An 18,834-nucleotide genomic window follows, 5' to 3' on the forward strand; every position below is an offset into this window, starting at 1 on the left:
CCTAACTGAAACAGAACAGTTTGAAGGACACATCAGTACAGAAAGCTTGTATAGCTGGCTTCTCAGTATGCTTAGGACATACACGCGTGATATAGCATCAAATTCAGTATGAAAGGAGGGAAGGTAGTGATCTAGACATCTTATTTGACCAAGCCAGTGCTTTTGGACCTGTCCGTCATTCTCTCATCTGGACATCATTTAGTCGTCTGGACAGCATTTAGCCATCTGTACAGTGACTACCTCCCATTTGTGTCTACATGAATGACATCATCACCTTGTCTTCAACCATCACCTGTACAAAGTGTCTGCTGATTAAGCTGAATGCCAACATAACATGGGCAAAGATGAAACAAATCCTGCAAATCCAGGAGCATATCCATTGTCAAAGGAAAACTCATGGACCAGAGAGTCCACATCGACAAAGCAGCAATTCTGATGGTGTCAGAGATGACAGTCAAGAGCCTAGGGTGGTGGTACAACATCCATCTCAAAGACTCAGACCAGAGTGACTACTAAGAAACCATCAAAGGCCTTGCTAGTATAGACAAGACCTTGCTTCCTAGTAAGTTGAATCTGTGGTTTCTGCAGTTTGGTTTGCTACCCTGTCTGATGTGGCCTGTAATGGTCTCCAAAATCGAGAAACTGGAGATGACAGTCAGTTCATTCATCAAGAAGTGGCTAGGTCTCCAGAAATGTCTTAACAGCAACGGCTTGTATGGATATGGTGTTTTGGAGCTGTCTCAAGCCTCACGGAAGAATACAGATGCACCAAAATCTGCTCTCAGGCATAGAGACAATGTGGGACAAGTTCAACAACGAAGAGGTGGGATAGATCAACCGATATGGCATAGGGCAACATCTACCCAGAGAAAAATGCTGTTAGATGCTGAGGTTGCTGAGCAAGAGCACACAGAGAGACATACAAGAACAGTCTCACCATCCAAACAGTGGAGCCAGTGGACTAACTGGGAAAATCTGGAGCATTGGAAGCTCTCCTGGAAGGATTTGTGGGAGATGAAAGGAAGCCGAATCAGCTTCATCATCAGAGCCACCTACATCATGCTTTCCATATCCATGAACCGACATCAATGGGTTGGAGAAGATCCTTCATGTTCTTTTTGTCAGACCCCAGCAATGTTAAGGCACATCCTCATTGGCTGCAAACCTAGTCTGTCCCAAGGCTGCCACATCTGGAGGCACAACCAAGATCTTCAACAACTGGATATTACTTTGGAAGAAAGGAGATCTGCCCTCAATGCCCTCCCTCACCTGGTTATTGGATTCATAAATACCATCCCTTTTGTAAGGGAAGGACAACCTCCAGTGGAAACCATCTACAAGAAAGGAATCAACCCTCCTGGACCCTGCCCAGGACTGGAAGATGCAGGTTGCTCTAAATCAGAAGCTAATTTTTACACAAGAAATCATCAGTCTTATCACCATAAATCACCAGTCTTAGGCATGATCTCTTGGTCAACCTTATAGAATCCCTGTTCATCAGGGAGTTAACTGTGCCATGGGAGGTAGTAGTTGATGAAGTGCATGAATGCAACATTTTGATTTATGCAGACATAGCAGCTGAGGCAGAACAACAAGGTCGGCATACCCAGGTGTTCCTGGGTGAGGTTGGGTGTAGAGGGCTTGCAGTCACTTTGCCAGCCAAACCTCTGAAGGGGGTGAGAGTATGAGGGCAGGCCAAATTGCTATCAGACGCTGCTGAGCGAAGCGGCAAATGGATTTGTTTGAAGAGAAAGGAGTTGGTTCAAAATGACAAGCAATGGGTGAAAGCAGAGGGGAACACATCTGTGATGTCAGGTGTTGTGGGTCTTGGGGTGTTGAGGGTCTATCAATAAAACACTGATGAAATAGGGTATCCACCTGATTTCCCCAATGAAGTGATTCCCCCCACATCCATTTATCGACATAGTTCTGAATATTGAGGTTATAATATCAAATCCTATGAGCTTGACCTATTATTATATATTACTGAAACTGTGACTTAAATATATTATATAGTTTGGAAATGTTTGTCATTTTAAGTAAATACATTTCTGTTTTGAGCATCAGTGATATCTCCTAGTATTTTCTATTCACTGTAGAAATGTAAAATGTAATACTTTGCTGATTCACATGGCAACATGTGAATAAGGATAGTACTGGCACTTTTTTCCACTTCAAGCACTGGTGAGGTGTGATTGAAAGAGAATTTCTCTGCCCTCAGGACATACATATGCAAAATATTACATTAAAAATTAAAAACAAGATGCCTTTTGTGCAAGGTTGACAGAATCTAACTCATAGTCAAACCTAATTCCTCCTAAGTCTGTATAAGTAACACGTTTAATGACGAATTATATAATACAACACTCTGACAAATTACATGTCAAGTGAAAACCATTGTAGTCCTTTAATCTTCAAAGAAATTCATGCACATTGGTGAAAGTGCAGTTTGGCTACAGCTCAGTATCTAGACTTGTATTTGTTTTATTTATCTTTTAGTCTGCATACACTGTGTTGAGAGGGGCAATTCCGTGCCACTGAAAATAAAAAACAATGTCAAAGCAATGAGGCTTCTTAGTGAGTCATGTGTCATCATATACTACATAATATAACAATAATAACATGAGGTGCTACCGAACACTTTACTTAAGTTAAATATCTACAGAGCTGGCCAAACCCATGGAACTTAGGCTCAAAGTGTAACATTTACATTTACATTTATGGAATTTAGCAGACACTCTTATCCAGAGTGACTTACAAAAGTGCTCTGTCATTTAGAATCAAACATACCAATGAACTAGAATACTGTAGAATACAGGGGACGAATGCTCATACCTAGAAGTACAAAATACATAAGGTCTATCTTAAACAATGATAAGTGCAATAAACAATAAGTGCTAGAGTTTGTTAAACAACATCAACAACATAAACAATACCCTACAATAAACAATAAGTGCTAGAGTTTGTTAAACAACATAAACAATATCCTACAATAAGTACTAATTTAGTCAGTCAATATGGGAGCAGTGTCAGTTGTCCTTTAAATATTCTGCAAATATATGGGTCTTCACTCTGCGTTTGAAGACTGCAAGGGACTCTGCTGTCCGGACAGCAAGTGGGAGTTCATTCCACCATCTTGGAGCCAGGACAGATAATAGTCTTGATGCTTGTCGTCCATGAGACCTGAAGCAAGGTATTTCAAGCGGAGCCATAGTTGAGGTTCGAAGTACTCGAGGTACGGATCGGGCTTTGACCATTGACCTCATTTATGAAGGGGCTGGTCCATTTTTGGCTTTGTAGGCAAGCATCAAGGTTTTAAATCTGATGCATGCAGCTACAGGGAGCCAATGAAGGGAGCGCAGCAGTGGAGTAACGTGTGAACTTCGGAAGATTGAAGACCAGTTGTGCTGCTGCATTCTGGACAAGTTGTAGAGGTTTGATGGCTCTTAGAGGAAGACCAGCAAGTAGCGAGTTGCTGTAGTCTAGCTATCAGATCACAAGAGACTGCACAAGTACCTGGGTAGCTTCCTGTGAGAGAAAGGGTTGAATCCTTCATATGTTACAAAGGAGGAATCTGCAAGAATGAATTAGATTAGAAACATGAGCTGGGAATGATTGTCCAAAGTTATGCCCAGGCTACGGGCAGCTTCAGATGGTGATACCAGGGAGTTCTCGAAGGAAACAGTGAGGTCATGGTAAGGGTTGGGACTACCTGGGATGAACAGAAGCTCAATTTTACTGGGGTTGAGCTTCAAGTGGTGGACTGTCATCCATGACACGATGTTAGTCAAGCATGCTGAGATACGTCTGGAGACCTGCGTGTCAGAGGGTGGAAAAGAAAGAAATAATGAGGAGAAACCATGAGAAGATATTACATCACCATGAGAACGAGTATACAAAGAGAAGAGAAGGGGGCCTAATACTGAGCCTTGTGGAACACCAGTGGAGAGTCTACACGGTTTGGATGTGGATCCTCTCCATGTCACCTGATAGGATTATCCCTCCTGATAGGACTGAAACCATCTCCAAGCAGAGCCAGTCACACCAAGCCTGGAAAGAACAGAGAGAAGAATGTTGTGGTTCACTGTGTCAAAGGCTGCTGAAAGGTCTAGAAGAATCAAAACAGATGACAGTTTGGCAGCTTTAGCAGCATGAAGTTTTTCAGTCACTTCTATGAGGGCTGTTTCTGTAGAATGTGCTGGTTTGTAGTCAGACTGATTGGGATCAATATAAACATTGCTCTGTGTATTTCTAACAGATAGACATAGCCATTGTAGGTGCTGGAAGACCACAGTTTGAGGAGCTGTTGGAAAGATGGGGCAGTGACTGAGCACTTCCACCACAGTTTGACCACTTTCAAGCTTTTTTTTTTGATGGGTACTTGGAAGTAGGCCTACTCTGATAATGAAGGTGGTCAAACCAGTGCCTAGGATAGCTGTACAGTGTATACTACCACTACTACTGCTACTGCTACTACTACTAATAGTAGTAATAACTTATATAACACTTTATTTTGATTCCAAAATGTCAGTGCTTTACAAACAATAAGCAAAATTACAAATCATGAAATGTAAAATAATAACAAAAGAATAAAATAGAGATTGTAAATGTGTAGGCATTTAATCTGCATTTAAAAACACCTATAGAGCTTGCACCCCATGTGACACCTTTCATGTCTACAAAACTTGCTTCAATTGTTTCTTAGGTCTTGATTGTTACTTCCTGAGTGCTACTTTTCATAATGTTGATTAGTTTACCATCTTTTTCTTTGCCTTTTGTGAAGTTGTTTCTGCCCTGGCCATCTTCATTAAAACAATTTGACATCTTTAAGGGTATTGCACTGCATTTGTGCTCTATATATGTGTCTCACACACATTTAAACATCAGTGCAGGCCTGTTCAATATTCAGATGCATCATGCCTTACACATCGATCCTTTTCTCTAGATATGAGTTGATGCAGTACAGTTGATGCAAATACAGGGGTTACATTTTACATAAAAGTGAAAAAAGAAAATGTTTTTGCATTATCTTTCCTAAAACATTGCTGATAGGAAGATGACATGTGTAGATCCAGCTTCCTGAGGAGGTGAAGAAAATATGAAAAGCTATTGTTGGAGTCCAGCATGAATTTGAAGAGCTCCAGTGTAACGTTCTCCCTTAGGAACAGGCAAGAGGCAGAATGCACGCGCAGGGAGGCAGTTTATTAAATGAGGGAAATGATCACAGAGGGCAAAATCAAAGGCAAAGGGTAAAACACAGAGGCGAGGTAACACATGGACGAGGCAATTTGACAAGGCAAGGGTGAGGACAATAATAGCAGAAGTAATACTGACACGACAGACAAACCAGACATACCAAAATAACCGCCGAACTAGAAGACAAAACACAGGGTGCAAATAACCAGGACAATTAGGCAGTAAACAGACTCAGGTGAACATAGGAACAGGGAGAACCAAAACACAGACTGGAATGAAGTAGCAGACGAGGGGCGGCGTAAAACGAAACCAAGGAACAGAGCAGAGACGCAAAGGAAAACAGACATGACCGGGAAACTACGGAAACAGGGACGGCAGGACGGCAGTCATTCCTGGCATCCATCCAGGCAAATCCAGGACACCTTGACCGCACTTCATGTAGTGCCCAACACAGTTCACATTTTAACTGCAATTGTACAACAAAGAGGAATATATATATATATATATATATATATATATATATATATATATATATATATATATATATATATATATATTAGATTATAATTATATATATTATAATTCAAAATATAAAGCATTATTATATATTTTTGGTTAATTTCAATAACACCTCACATATTATTATATGCTACTGATGTCAGTAGTTTTTGCATCTGTTGTACTTTTTGAGCCTCAATTTAACCATTCTGGAAAAACACAGTGATTGTGATCCTTATTGTATTTCTTGTATGTTTAGGTTTCACACTTTACTTTGGTTGGTGGCAGCACTCCAATAGAATGCACAGTGCTGTACTAACAACATGCTGGTGAGTAGCTTTATTTGGGCAAGCAAAGGAGAGAAGCAACCTTTCAGGTATAGTAAGTTGCAGAAATGCTTGTTTGGTAAGATTTTAAGACACACATTACAGACCTATTGTTTAAAATGTCCTAAATGATACGAAGCATTCAAAAGTTAATACTTTTTTCAGTTTTAAGAAATCTTTAGTAATTTTTATGAGAATCATAAAAGTTTTAAGAGGTAGCCTTTTTGTTATCTTAACTGTAGCAGTTTTTATTTAGATATTTAAATCATTTAAAGTTATAATATTCCTTTAACTGTGACGTTTCGAGGCAATCAGGATGCAGGGAAGAGGTGTGATCAGACACTCGTTTATTTGAACACAGATAACAAAGCACGAACGCTATACACTCCTTAAACACCAACAAACTTACTACGACATGAGACATATATATACACTCAAGACGATTACACATAATACGGAACAGGTGGACGACACGAGAGGGCGTGGCAACACAGAAGAACACACACACACACGAAGACGTTTCAGGAGGGGGGCGGGGCCGTGACGTGACAGAGGCCCCCCTCAAGGGCGCGACTTCCGGTGCGCCAGCTTAACAGCCTGCGGACCCGAGACCAAGGCCAAACGGCGAGGCCAGAGGACCAGGCAGCCCGCCACGGGCCAGCACAAGCAGGAGCGCGGGGGGGGAAGGACTGGGTCTAGGACAAAGATAGATACAGAAATGCACACGCTAACGGGGACTGACAGACACAGAGGGGAACAAAGTGATCAGCATATTTAAGGTAATGGGAACAGGCATGGTGACGGCAACAGGTACTACACCACACATATTAAATAGTCCCGGGAAGAATGGAGGAATCCCAGCTGTCGGCTGGGTCGGATGCCAACCAGCCTGGGGGGGGGAGTGTCTCTCGCCGGCTCGGTTGTGTGAGGCTGTCCGGACCCTGGTGCATGCGCGTAGGGAAGCGTACCAGTTGTGTTGCCTGGTTGGGGAGCAGGCCCCGGTGCCGCTGTCTTTTTGCCTCCCCAAGGCTTAGGTGTAGGCGCATGCGCTCTGGTGCTCCTCGTCTTAGGGGGAGGAGTTTCCCCCTCCGTCGACAACGCTGCCTCTCTGCCAGTTGCCCGGGGCTACTTGCCCTGGGCTGAGCTTTAGGTGGAGCCTTGGATGCCGGGGGCTCGTCCTCCTCGGAGCGTATGGTGTCGTTCTGAGAGGGGGGATCCTCCTGAGGTACCTCCTCAACCACCATCGACGGGTCCTCCTCTCGATCGCAGCCCATGTCAGACTCCAGAGCGACATCACTACACTCCCCTCTCTGTCCATACTCCACATAGCCCTCTGTAAGGTCCAGGCACGACCCAGCAGATTAGAGTATCAGTCCTCGTAGTTAGGCTGGTCTCTGGAAAACCCAGCGGTTGCCAACTCCGAGTACTAGTCATTATGGTCAGGCTGGACTCCGTAGGACCCAGCGGGTCCATCCTCCATTGTGGACCCATGGAGCAAGGCCAGGATAAGCGATGGTCTCTCAGTGGTACAGAAGATGTCCGTGGTGTCCGACTCCGAGGACTGGAAATCATTATACCAGTCATGGTAGTCAGACGTAGTCCCGTATGACTCCTCCGCTTCCGCACCAGGACCACGCTCCCCAATTGTGGGAGTCAGGAAGGTACCCAAGAACACACGGGCTTCCATGCATGGGCTGGGGAAGTGTGTCTACTCCCCTTCTTCTTACCCCTCCCAGGCATCCTTCTTCGGTTTGTGTTTCTGTGACGTTTTGAGGCAATCAGGAAGCACGATCAGACACCTTTATTTTAACCCAGATACCAAAGCACGAACACTATACACTCCTTAAACACCAACAAACTTACTACGACATGAGACATATATATACTCAAGATGATTACACATAATACGGAACAGCTGGACAACATGAGAGGGCGTGGCAACACAGAAGAACACACAAAGACATTTGAGGAGTGAGGCGTGACATTAACGAAGCCATACTGATGTGTTTTTCTTGTTCCTTTATTGTTAGAAGCTGTACTGAACAATGTAATCTTACCCAATACTCCATCAGTGATGCTATGAAGACGTTGTGCACCAGATCGTGAAGGACATGGAAGAAAAAGAAAAAAAAAAAACAGAATTTGACCCACTGCCCTGAAGTGTTTTGAATGTTTCCTGAGGTGTTTTGAGGTAATGCATTGAGCATTTAGTCACACTCTTCTATAAATATTATTGTTCTAAATATATTAATGAATTTCAGTTTTACATTATTAATTTGTGTTGTGTCCTTTAATTTTACAATAGACCAGTTCTGAGAATGCTTAAATCAACAGTGTTAAATCAACATTGCACAGCCATTGAGTAAAAACTCTTTCAATATTAAATCAACATCATTAATATGAACAATAGCTACATCAGCGGTAGTTCAATCATTGGGGAGGGCTGTTGGTTCAATGTTAAGTATTGTTGATTTGTCAACGCTGAATCAATGGCCAAAGCAACAAATAAAATCAGTGCTAAAACAACATCAGGGATCAACATTGATTCAGTGATTATCCTTTCACTGAACAAGGTTGAGCCAAGACTTCACACAGAGAGGATGGATAATGGTTTATATAGGGAACTAATGGGGGGGGGGAGAATATGGGACAGGTTGAAACAGGAAGAGAGAGGTTAGATTCAGATGAGTGCTCCCTCTGGTGGTAGTCAAGACTGACAGCAGTGTGAGTGCTGGTGTGATAACAGGCCAGGGAGGACAGGGAAGGAGAGCTGTGGTTGTGACCATTAAGTTGGCTCCAACAGATCCCAGGAAATGACAACATCGATCTCAGTCTAGAAGAGTGTAATCCTAGGAACACTGAAAATGCCCTGCATCCTCAAATATCCAGGCCTCTAGGAGAGAAAATAATCTGACTACCCACAGGAACAGGGAGACAGGAATTCATTCATTCATTCATATATACTGTATACTTATCTATATAGAGTTTGACACTTTACTTTTAAGGTCACTTTCTACTTGATTTGCCCGTTTCCCCATTTTCATCTTTATATTTTGTATTTTTCTTTTCTTAAATGTAGACCTGCTTTACTCTAGAATGTATTTTGGATCATGTGACATTTCCATCTAAGGGGTATCATTGTGCGTCGACTGAATGAAGTAGGTGCAGGTTTGTTCGCAAGGGTAATCTGCTGACTGAAACAGTAAGCGTCTGAAAACCACTCCTCATACCATTGCACTGCCTCCACTTACCTGTACTGTTGATACTGGATGGCACAGGGACTTATGCTGCTTGCACTATGTTTTAATCTTTCCATCAACATGATATTAAAGAAACCTAGATTCATCCAGCTAGGTCATTCTTTTCTACTCTGTGTACTCTTTACATGGCATTCTGCACAAGAGTGTTGAATATGGATGTTATACTACCGGTCATTTTATAACAAGGTTTAGGACGCATGACTAAGTGAAGATGACTAAGTGGTTCTGAAGGCATGACTGTGTTCCCCTGCAAGAGGTGAGTTACTAATATTCATGTGTTAACACAAAATGGAAAGCATAAAAAACAATAGTTCGAAACCCTATTTGTACAGTGTACTAATTGAAAATTAGTGGCATATAGAAAGAGATGATAGACAGTTTCTTCACAATGCATGAACTATTATAGTAACAATCTCCATGACGTATGGCACAAGTTCAAGAAAAGCTGAACTTTTGAAATTAAAAGTTTCTATACCAGACAACAAATGAAAAAAATTGTTGTCTGATATAAAGCTTATACTTATTTTGCACTTCCAGGTATCAGCATTGATTCCTGTAATTCAGCAATATTTCTGCTTTCTCCTTTAACCCCTCTAATCCAAAAGGTGATACTAGAACTGGCACACCTAATACCAAGTTTATGCTATGTTCAAGCACACAAAGGTCACTAACTGTACCCATTCCAGTGCTCAGCTGAATAATGACTGATTCTAAAAATGCTGGCCTGTCTTATTTACACACATAGCAGTCACATAGTGATAAAAATGTTTACAATAATTATTATTGTTATTATTATCATCGTCATTGTCATAAACACAACAACAACAATAATATTAATGGTGAAAATAATATATTGTAATAAGTACACACAGAACATTTGATTCTAGAACAGTTGTTGTTTCCCATTGTGTTTATAGCCTATTCTCTCTCACATTTTCTTTTAGTTTTTATACATATCAGGCTATAAGATGGAACAGTGGTCAGTACAACCCCTGACAAAAATTATGGAACTGTGGAATCACCACTCTCAGAGGACATTCACCCAGTGTTTAACTTCACAGAAATAAAGAATTCAGAGATATAACACTTTTATTACACACTTTTTGCATAATAGCTGAACATTCTGGATTTGTGAAACATACCTCAAGCACATTTAATTAAATCATTTTAATTAACTGCATATTTGTGTCAGTTCAAGTAGAGAAAAAAAATATGGAATCACCTTGTGTGACCGGTGAAGGGGGGGAGTGAGCTGCAAGTGAAAGTTTGGAATGTCTTTATTTTCCATCATGAATAAACAAAGAAACACAGCAGCAAGCTGGCTAAAAAGAAAACATAAATGTAAAGTGCTGGTAGTAACTCTTGAGGTGCTGAGATGCAGCAGAGCAGCAGTAAACACTCAGAGCATCTAATAACAGCAGAGCAGCAGTAAACACTCAGAGCGTCTAATAACAGCAGAGCAGCAGTAAACACTCAGAGCGTCTAATAACAGCAGCAGGGAAACAATGTCCAGCACTGGACAAGAGTTCCAGTGATGGGCTTAAATAAGAGGAAGAAACAAACAAAAAAAGCAAACAAGGGAAGGCAGTCAATAATCAGGGGATTGGGAAATTGCAGGGTGTGTGTGTGTGGGGGGGGGGGGGGGGGGTTGTGCATGTGTAACAGTGGTTGTAACATCTTGTAATTTGCATTTCTAAAACAAATATTGGCACAAGTCTAAATATGCAAATTAGTCTGCAGTTAAAACGGGTGTGCTTACAGTGAATATCCACTAAATTGATTGATTCCAACATTTTTGCAAGGGGTTGTATGAATGGAACAATAAAGGACTGAAACTATTTTAACTAATTTCTTTTGCAGTTTTAATTTTGTTTAAGAAGCATGTGTTAAAATAATTAGATTGAAGGATATTTAGGTCCAACTGGCAGACACTGTTTGGCTCCCTTGGCCAGGGAGCTGGTGTTGCTTGTCCATGTGAGGTCTTCCATGATGTGAATGCCAAGGGTATCGGTGCTTATCAGTCTCTCTGCTGTGGAGCCATTTATACATGGGGGGAATAATCAGCACCAAAAAAGAGCAATTCTTTCTTTTGCTTTTTAAACATTCAGAACTGACTGTTATTATTGTACCATTCTAGGAGCAGTTCCACCTCCTCTCAGTGACCAGACTGGCTGCTGGGTGGTTAATGTGTTGAATTCTCAGAGAAGTCCATAATAACGTGAGCAGATGTAACGTCTGTACGTGAACTTTCCTCTTTGATAACGTGTACAAAATGGTTTACCACTTGGGGGGAGATTGAGCGCTTGCATTTATTGATACGCATTCATTTATTGAATTTATTGTTACACCTCAGTTCACTCTCTTTCTTTCTTTCTTTCTCTCTCTCTCTCTCTCTCTCTCTCTCTCTCACACACACACACACACACACACACACCGAGTTCACTAAGTAAGCCTTCGTGATTTGAGTTATTTGTAAATTCAGCTTTCTTTATTCTTTTACAAAGTCTATGTTGAACTTGTTTTCGACATTAAATAGTGGACTGGTGATTATACTGAATATTTATTAATCACTGGTTTCTTTCACCACAGGTCATCAGATCCAGAAGCAAAGATTTTTTTTTTTTGTATCTCGAATTTTATTACTTACAGTAACATTTACAGAGCATTGCGTGTCGTTTTACCGAGATACTACAGCTATCCCATTTATTGACCACAATTCCAGATAATTTATAGTCTATAATTTACGGTGCACTTGTTACTACTAACTCTAAAATTAGAAGAAAACAATTCACCTAAACTACAATGCGCTCTAGCGGTAACTGTTGCCCATACAGTAGAAGATCCAGTCTGCTCCAGCGACTGCCAGAAGTTTTTAAACCGCAGTTGTACGTCACGTGATCACAATACACTTCCTGTTTGGATTTTGCTCGGAAAATAATTTTTCAGTGCAGAACTTTCGCAGGCAAGGGGTAATAAAGTATGGGGATTATTTTACGATACTTGGCTTGTTCGTTTTTGTACCCACTGATTTCTGCTGTACCAATAAACGACCCGTTTCGGGAGTGGCACCGTCAGAGTATAAGTGAGTTTTTAAAAGTGTTCTTCTATTCCTGGGATTCCCATGTTTAGTCTCATCTAGAGGCTATTGTTTGTTGTTTATGATTGATTTTAATTCGTTAACCTACCCCAATGTTAATTATAATTTTCCTAAAATTGTAACTCTGTAACTAATATATCATATCCTAAGAAACAAAATGGTCAGTGCAAGAAGAAACAACGAGCATTCTAAAACATGCAGAGAATTAAAGAATAAACTAAAGCGTAAGTCTGAATTGAAAACCTCCCTGCTATTGAATATTGTTTTCATTTACAGGCAAATTCTGGCATATCTCTGACCTGCATTTGGATCCCAGCTATCATATCACAGAAGATCCCACCAAAGTGTGTTTCTCCTCAAAGGGCTTCCCTGCATCAGACCCAGGGCTTTTTGGTGATTTCCTGTGTGACTCTCCATACCAGCTAATTGAATCTGCCTTCAGATACATGAAGGATGTGGATTTAGAGCCTGAGTTTATTATCTGGACAGGGTATGAGATTTGCATTTCTGCAGTTCTGCGATTAAATGTTTGTATGTTTTCCATTTCTAACGAGAGGTCATCTGTTATTCCTGTAAGCAAACTTCTGCAAATATGATAGTGAACATTTTAAAGGGGAACTGTACTTTTTCCACATTCAAACTGGTGGACTAAAAAATACACATTGCTCATATATGATATACAATGTGTTTGTGTACAATGTGTGTGTACATTGTCCCACTTTCATAGAAAGTTTTAAAAATCTGCTTTGTTATGTACTTTCTAATCCAACCTACATCCCTACATTCCATATCCTACATACGCAAATAAAGTTCTAAGCATGATGTGTTGTAAAATAAAGCATCAATGTGTGCACATTAGTACTTGTGTTTGCATATATAATCTTTATTTATTAGCTGATGCAGTGCCCCTTGTATATGCATTTCTCTTCTCTCTAGAGACAGCCCCCCTCATGTTCCAATAGATGAACTATCCACAGACATTGTGATCAGTGTAATCAGTAACATGACGCACACCATACACCAGTTTTTCCCTCAGCTGCCAGTATACCCTGCCCTGGGCAACCATGACTACTGGCCACAGGTAATTCTCCTCCTTACCCTCAGTCTGGCAAGTCACCGTGTGTGTGTGTGTTGGTGTAGGATTTACAATATATATTATTATACCAAAGTACATTATAAAAATCAGACCGTGTATCGACATATTGGCCTATTTTGAGTATCGCACTTTTCTTTGTGTCTTTCAGGATCAACTTGCTGTGAATGCATGTGAAGTTTATGAGGCTGCAGCCACTCTTTGGGCTCCATGGCTGCACTCAGAAGCCTTGGCTACTCTGCGTAAAGGTACATTTAAACAGATAGGAGTGTTATCATTTGCTCATTATTACTATTATGATGCTCCAGTTCCTGCAGTATCAGTTTTGTTTTTTTTTGTTTGTTTTTTTTTTTGGGGGGGGGGGGGGTGGATCTTTCTTTTACTCTTTATCTGCTGTTGTTCTTATGAAGGTGGCTTTTACTCTCAGCTGATTAAGCCTGGACTCCGGCTGGTGAGTCTGAACACAAACCTTTACTACAGTCCCAACAAGGTGACCGTGAACGTGACTGACCCAGCAGACCAGCTCCAATGGCTAGAAGACACGCTGGAGATGTCCAAACAGAGCATGGAGAGAGTGAGTACACACTCCATCACTGCTTCGATTTGTCATGCTTTGATGGGACATAAGTTTGTATACCTTTTACAGATGCTTCCACGCTCTGTTTCTCTCTTCCTTTGAGGCCTATGTGATTGCACATGTTCCAATTGGTTACCTGCCGTATGCTAAAAACACCACAGCCATAAGGGAGCACTTCAACGAGAGGCTAGTGGACATATTCCGCAACTACAGTGACATCATTCAGGGCCATTTCTATGGTCACACTCATCGCAACAGCATAATGGTTCTGCTGGATCGACAAGGTAACAGCCTGTTCTAAGTACAAACAATTTCACATTAAAGAACCTATTTATTGTATTGTCTTTAAATAACTATAGTGGATAGCTGTGAACAGGGGTTGTCGCTGCCCTCTTATCTATGAATATATCTCCAAAGAAATGGCGTCACTACTCCCACCATTATCAATACACTTCCTAAAAGTACAACAGCTGAAAGGGCAACAACCCAACACTATAGCTGTGAGAATGCCCTGAAAAACATGCGGAAAAGTTACACGCTCTTTTTGGGTGAATACATGCTCTCATTCTGTGCCATAAATCCTCACCAATTTAAAGGGAAGCCTGTCAACTCTGTCTTTGTCACACCGGCTGTGACCCCAATCAGAAGTGTTCAAGAGCAGTATTCAAATAATCCTGCTGTCCGCATGTACCTCTACAATTCCCAGGACTATGGCTTACAGGTAGGTGACACCTCAGAAAAACACCATGATTTTCAAGGTCATTTCACCAGAGAAATATGCCTATTTGAATGCTCGACTGAATCAGAAATATACAGTTTTAAAACCTGTACTCAATAAAATTAAAACATTATCACATCTCCAAAAGCTTTTGTGAGCGTTTATGAAAAATGTTGTAAATAAACTTTGTAATAATCTAACCATATGAACTTGAGAATGTGAAAAGCAATGCTTCTTTTTGAGAGAGGTCACTTAGTTTGAGAATGTAGATGTGCCAGCTGATTGCCATCCTTCAGCCAGGGTCTGTTGTGGAGTGATTAATGGCACTCAGATTTAATTACATGGTATGCTTCAATCAAGGTGCTTCTGCAGAGTAGTACTCCTGCACTGCTTTTCACCCTTTTGGTAAACCCATTCTCTCCTTCTTTCTAAAGGATCTTTGGCAGTTCTATTTGAATCTCACCGAAGCAAACAAAGAAGAAAGGCCCACTTGGAGACTTGAATACGCCATGACTAAAGCGTTTGATATCAAAGATATTCAGCCAGAAAGTCTGTATAAACTTGCCCTGGAGTTTGAGGTGCCACAAAGCAAAGCCTTTCAGAAGTATTTCAATTATTTCATGGTGAGTTACAATGACAGTATCACTTGTGAGGATGAATGTAAAACAGTACAGGTCTGTTCTGTTCGCTTTTTGGACAATGAGTCCTATTCACAGTGTATAAGTAAAGCAGCATTATTTAATGCTTAAAAAGACAAAAGAGATATTCTTCTATTTCGTACTTTGCACCAACAAAGGGAATGGATCTTACCTTTTCTGTTTTTAACGGGAGTCAGTCTTATAGGCTATGAGTATCTTTTTTAAATAAAACAAAGATTTTATTACCAGGGAAGGGCATATTATCAGTTCATGTCTGTGTTAAAGAGTGCAGGTTTATAGCCACTGTTTTTTCACTGGGTTTTTTTCACATTTCCAGCTGATCACTTGAAGATTATTTTTTATTGTTATTGCTTTCCAGGAGCCTGCCATGCTTTTTCTTTTCTGTAGCTTAACACTGTAGCTAAGCAGCATTTTCTATGACCGCATTTAATTTTCATTCAGTCATTTTGGCTGATAGCGCAGGTATACTAGAAGACCACATGGCTTTATAAGTGAGTGCAGTGTGAGATATTTTATGTTTTACTGTGGTGAGACCTGCTGCTAACTGTTTTATTTTAATTTAGGCATGTGATAAATTGAAAATGCCACACATCCAAGCCAGTTAACAAGAATCATGAAAGATTCTTCTTTGCACAATAAATAAATAAAACTGTGACAGCTTCTGGTCTGTATTTTCCTCAAATTAAAATTCCCCCAGATGCAAATCTAGGTTGTACTGCAGGGAATTCATGAAGGGGGGGGAGTTTTTGTGGTCAGAAGATCCCTTATTCTCACATACCCATCCACCCCCAGCCAACCGTGTTACACCTCACTGCACATATCCTTGGTTTGTGTAGTTACTGACATCGTAAATGTCCCACCAAAGATTGGCTTTACAATGGCTGCTGAAAGATGGTAGCAATAGCGCCAAAGAAAGGGCATGGGGAACAAGGGGACTGCTGGAGCATTCTCTACATCGATTAGTCGTGACTGCCGTCTGGTGAACAATCCTCCAAGCCTAGCTGATCGTTACCATCATTCTTCTTTGAGAGAGGCATGGGTTACAGCTTGGCCACTATAACTGCTCTGGGAGAGAGCACATGATTCTTTTCCTTAACAATACACAGAGCTCTGCGGTGGGCTGAATTTATACATGTGTTACTGACCTACTGACCTCAGCGATGGGATGAAATGTTGGCTTGCATTACGTACATCTGCCTGCGACGCTCAAATTTGTTTAGTTCTTGCAGCAGCCAAACTGGTGCTTCCACTCCATGTAACCAGGCAGTCATGTGACATACGCTGTGCCACTCTATCTACAGAACAAACAATAGCTGGGAATTAGCCTTGGAATTCACCTCTTGCCATCTGCTTTTTTGACCCCCCAGAGCTTTGATAGAAGTGATGTTTATGTCTCTTACATCTGTTTAACATGTATTATTACCAGTGGCTGATTAGCTGGTTGTTGATGCCACATATGCTGAGCCTGCCTGACTGTCTGTCCGACATCTGCTTTAAAACAGCGACGGTTTGGGCCAAAGTGTGGCATGCTGCAGCTCAGGACTGCCTACAAGGCCTCATAGCAATTAAGTAGCTCCTCTTCTTTGCACTGGGATGAGGCCCTGCACCCTGCCATGCTGTTTAAGCACTGGATTGTTTAACTGGTGAGCCCTAGGCCACTGGAGTCCCATTTGAGTCTCATGGACTTGCCATGGTCACATATTGATGGCAAGTCCATGAGCAGTAGCAGGGGATGAGGGACTGTTTGCTCTAAGAAGTGGGGATTATGCCTCAGATAGCATACCCAAAAACAGAACTTCTTAACGAGTCATTGCTAACAAGAGCAAAGATTGAGTATGAGATCAGATCCCCACAACTTACTTTCAAAATCAGAGCTTGTTAGAGTCATTACTAACAAGAGCAAAGATTGAGTATGAAGTCAGAAGATCCCTGCACCTTACATCAACATTCCTCTTTAACAATGATGTGTTTCTTTCAATTGTCTGAGGATGGCTGCTGTGCTTACTTTGCCATATTTAGTGAGCCTGCCTAATGAAATGGGAATGTTTCCGTCTGTCCAGTGACATGGGAATATTTCAGCATGCCAAGACAAATGACAAGGAAGTTGTTTTATCTTCACTTGTCTTTTTCACATCTTATCTTTTGCAGCAACCTAATGCAGGTTGCAGGATAATTTTCCTCACAAGAATTTGATACGTTAAACCATCTGTGTTCCTATGTTTTGTTTATGTGTGTCATATGTGTGCTGGTTCAGTCAGTCAACTGATTCCAGAGTACAAAAGCACTTCCAGGATTCCGGCTGACTATAGAATTTATAGCAGCCTGTTCGGTACAGCTATGGAGTAGGTGAGAAGTGATCACGCATAGCATTGTACAATGACTCTAGAGGCAAATGATGACGGTGAGTAAGATAACTTGTTTACTTTTTGATTGGAGCATAACTTTAAAGTCTGGTACCAAGCTTATGAATGTAAGTGATGTTGACATTAAAAATGTTGACATTAAAAATGAAATGTCACAGTGGTGTCAGTTCTGTTTATCATGCTTTCAGTAGGAACACTGTGTTTGCTCTCAAGGGGAATGGCATGCATGCGACACCACAGTGCAGTGTGTCTTGTTCTGAGATCAAAATGTGAAATATTTACTCTGCAGTGCGGTACTCACATATTTGACACAGAGCACTTCCTCCTGTCTCTCAGGCTCCTGCCTCTCCAGTCATCTACTTCCTCTGTTTGCTGCAGAAATTTGGGAAGTTACATGTTCATAATCAGTCATGTGTTAGTCTGTAATGTGGGAATATTTGAAAATCAAGGTCAAACCAGAATGACCAAATGACTCTGAAGGGGTATTGTCTATAGTCACATGATTAATCAAAGTAATATATTGTAGATGATTTTCAATACTATATAAAGTATTGCTGGTGTTAATGCATTGTAGTTTCTGCTCCAGTAAAGCTAGTTTTATACTGTGTTCTGGCCATTGAAATGCATTGTTATGATAGAGATTAATGTGGTTTAATGCAATGAAACAACTAAACAAATAAAATAATTTCGCAGCAAATGGTATTTATAATAAATTATTGAATATAAGGGTCTCAGCCTTAGAGAAAGTTTTTCTTTGTTTACATTTTTTTTAAATATATGGTTGACAAATGCATTGGGTCCGCAGCAGCAGTGCTGCAATGTGTCTGTGGTGGTGAAGCGGGATCTTATTCTTTGGACGAAGCTCTCTATGTCCTGTTTAATCTACATCCCCATCCTCACCTAGGATCACGAGACAGGAGTAGTGACCGATAGAATAAACAAACACAAGCATCCCACTGGAAGGAGGCGTAGAGCCAGACCCAGGACCTGCTGGAGGGATTATACCTCACAGTGTCTGGGTGTCCCACAGGAGGGGCTGGAATCTGT

The 18,834-nt window shown here is 41.0% G+C and overlaps 1 protein-coding gene across 1 annotated transcript; it reads left to right on the plus strand.

The window, feature by feature from the left end:
- The first annotated feature begins 12,179 nt into the window (after window positions 1-12,179).
- smpdl3a (sphingomyelin phosphodiesterase acid like 3A) lies at window positions 12,180-16,084 on the plus strand. The gene is made up of 8 exons (XM_026999680.2): window positions 12,180-12,362; window positions 12,654-12,867; window positions 13,314-13,458; window positions 13,622-13,718; window positions 13,881-14,044; window positions 14,151-14,331; window positions 14,644-14,768; window positions 15,200-16,084. The coding sequence occupies exons 1-8, from the start codon at window positions 12,260-12,262 to the stop codon at window positions 15,512-15,514; spliced, it is 1,344 nt and encodes a 447-aa protein (XP_026855481.2). The 5' UTR covers window positions 12,180-12,259; the 3' UTR covers window positions 15,515-16,084.
- Window positions 16,085-18,834: the final 2,750 nt, after the last annotated feature.

Source organism: Electrophorus electricus, chromosome 3, assembly GCF_013358815.1.
Source record: "Electrophorus electricus isolate fEleEle1 chromosome 3, fEleEle1.pri, whole genome shotgun sequence".
NCBI lineage: Eukaryota > Metazoa > Chordata > Actinopteri > Gymnotiformes > Gymnotidae > Electrophorus > Electrophorus electricus.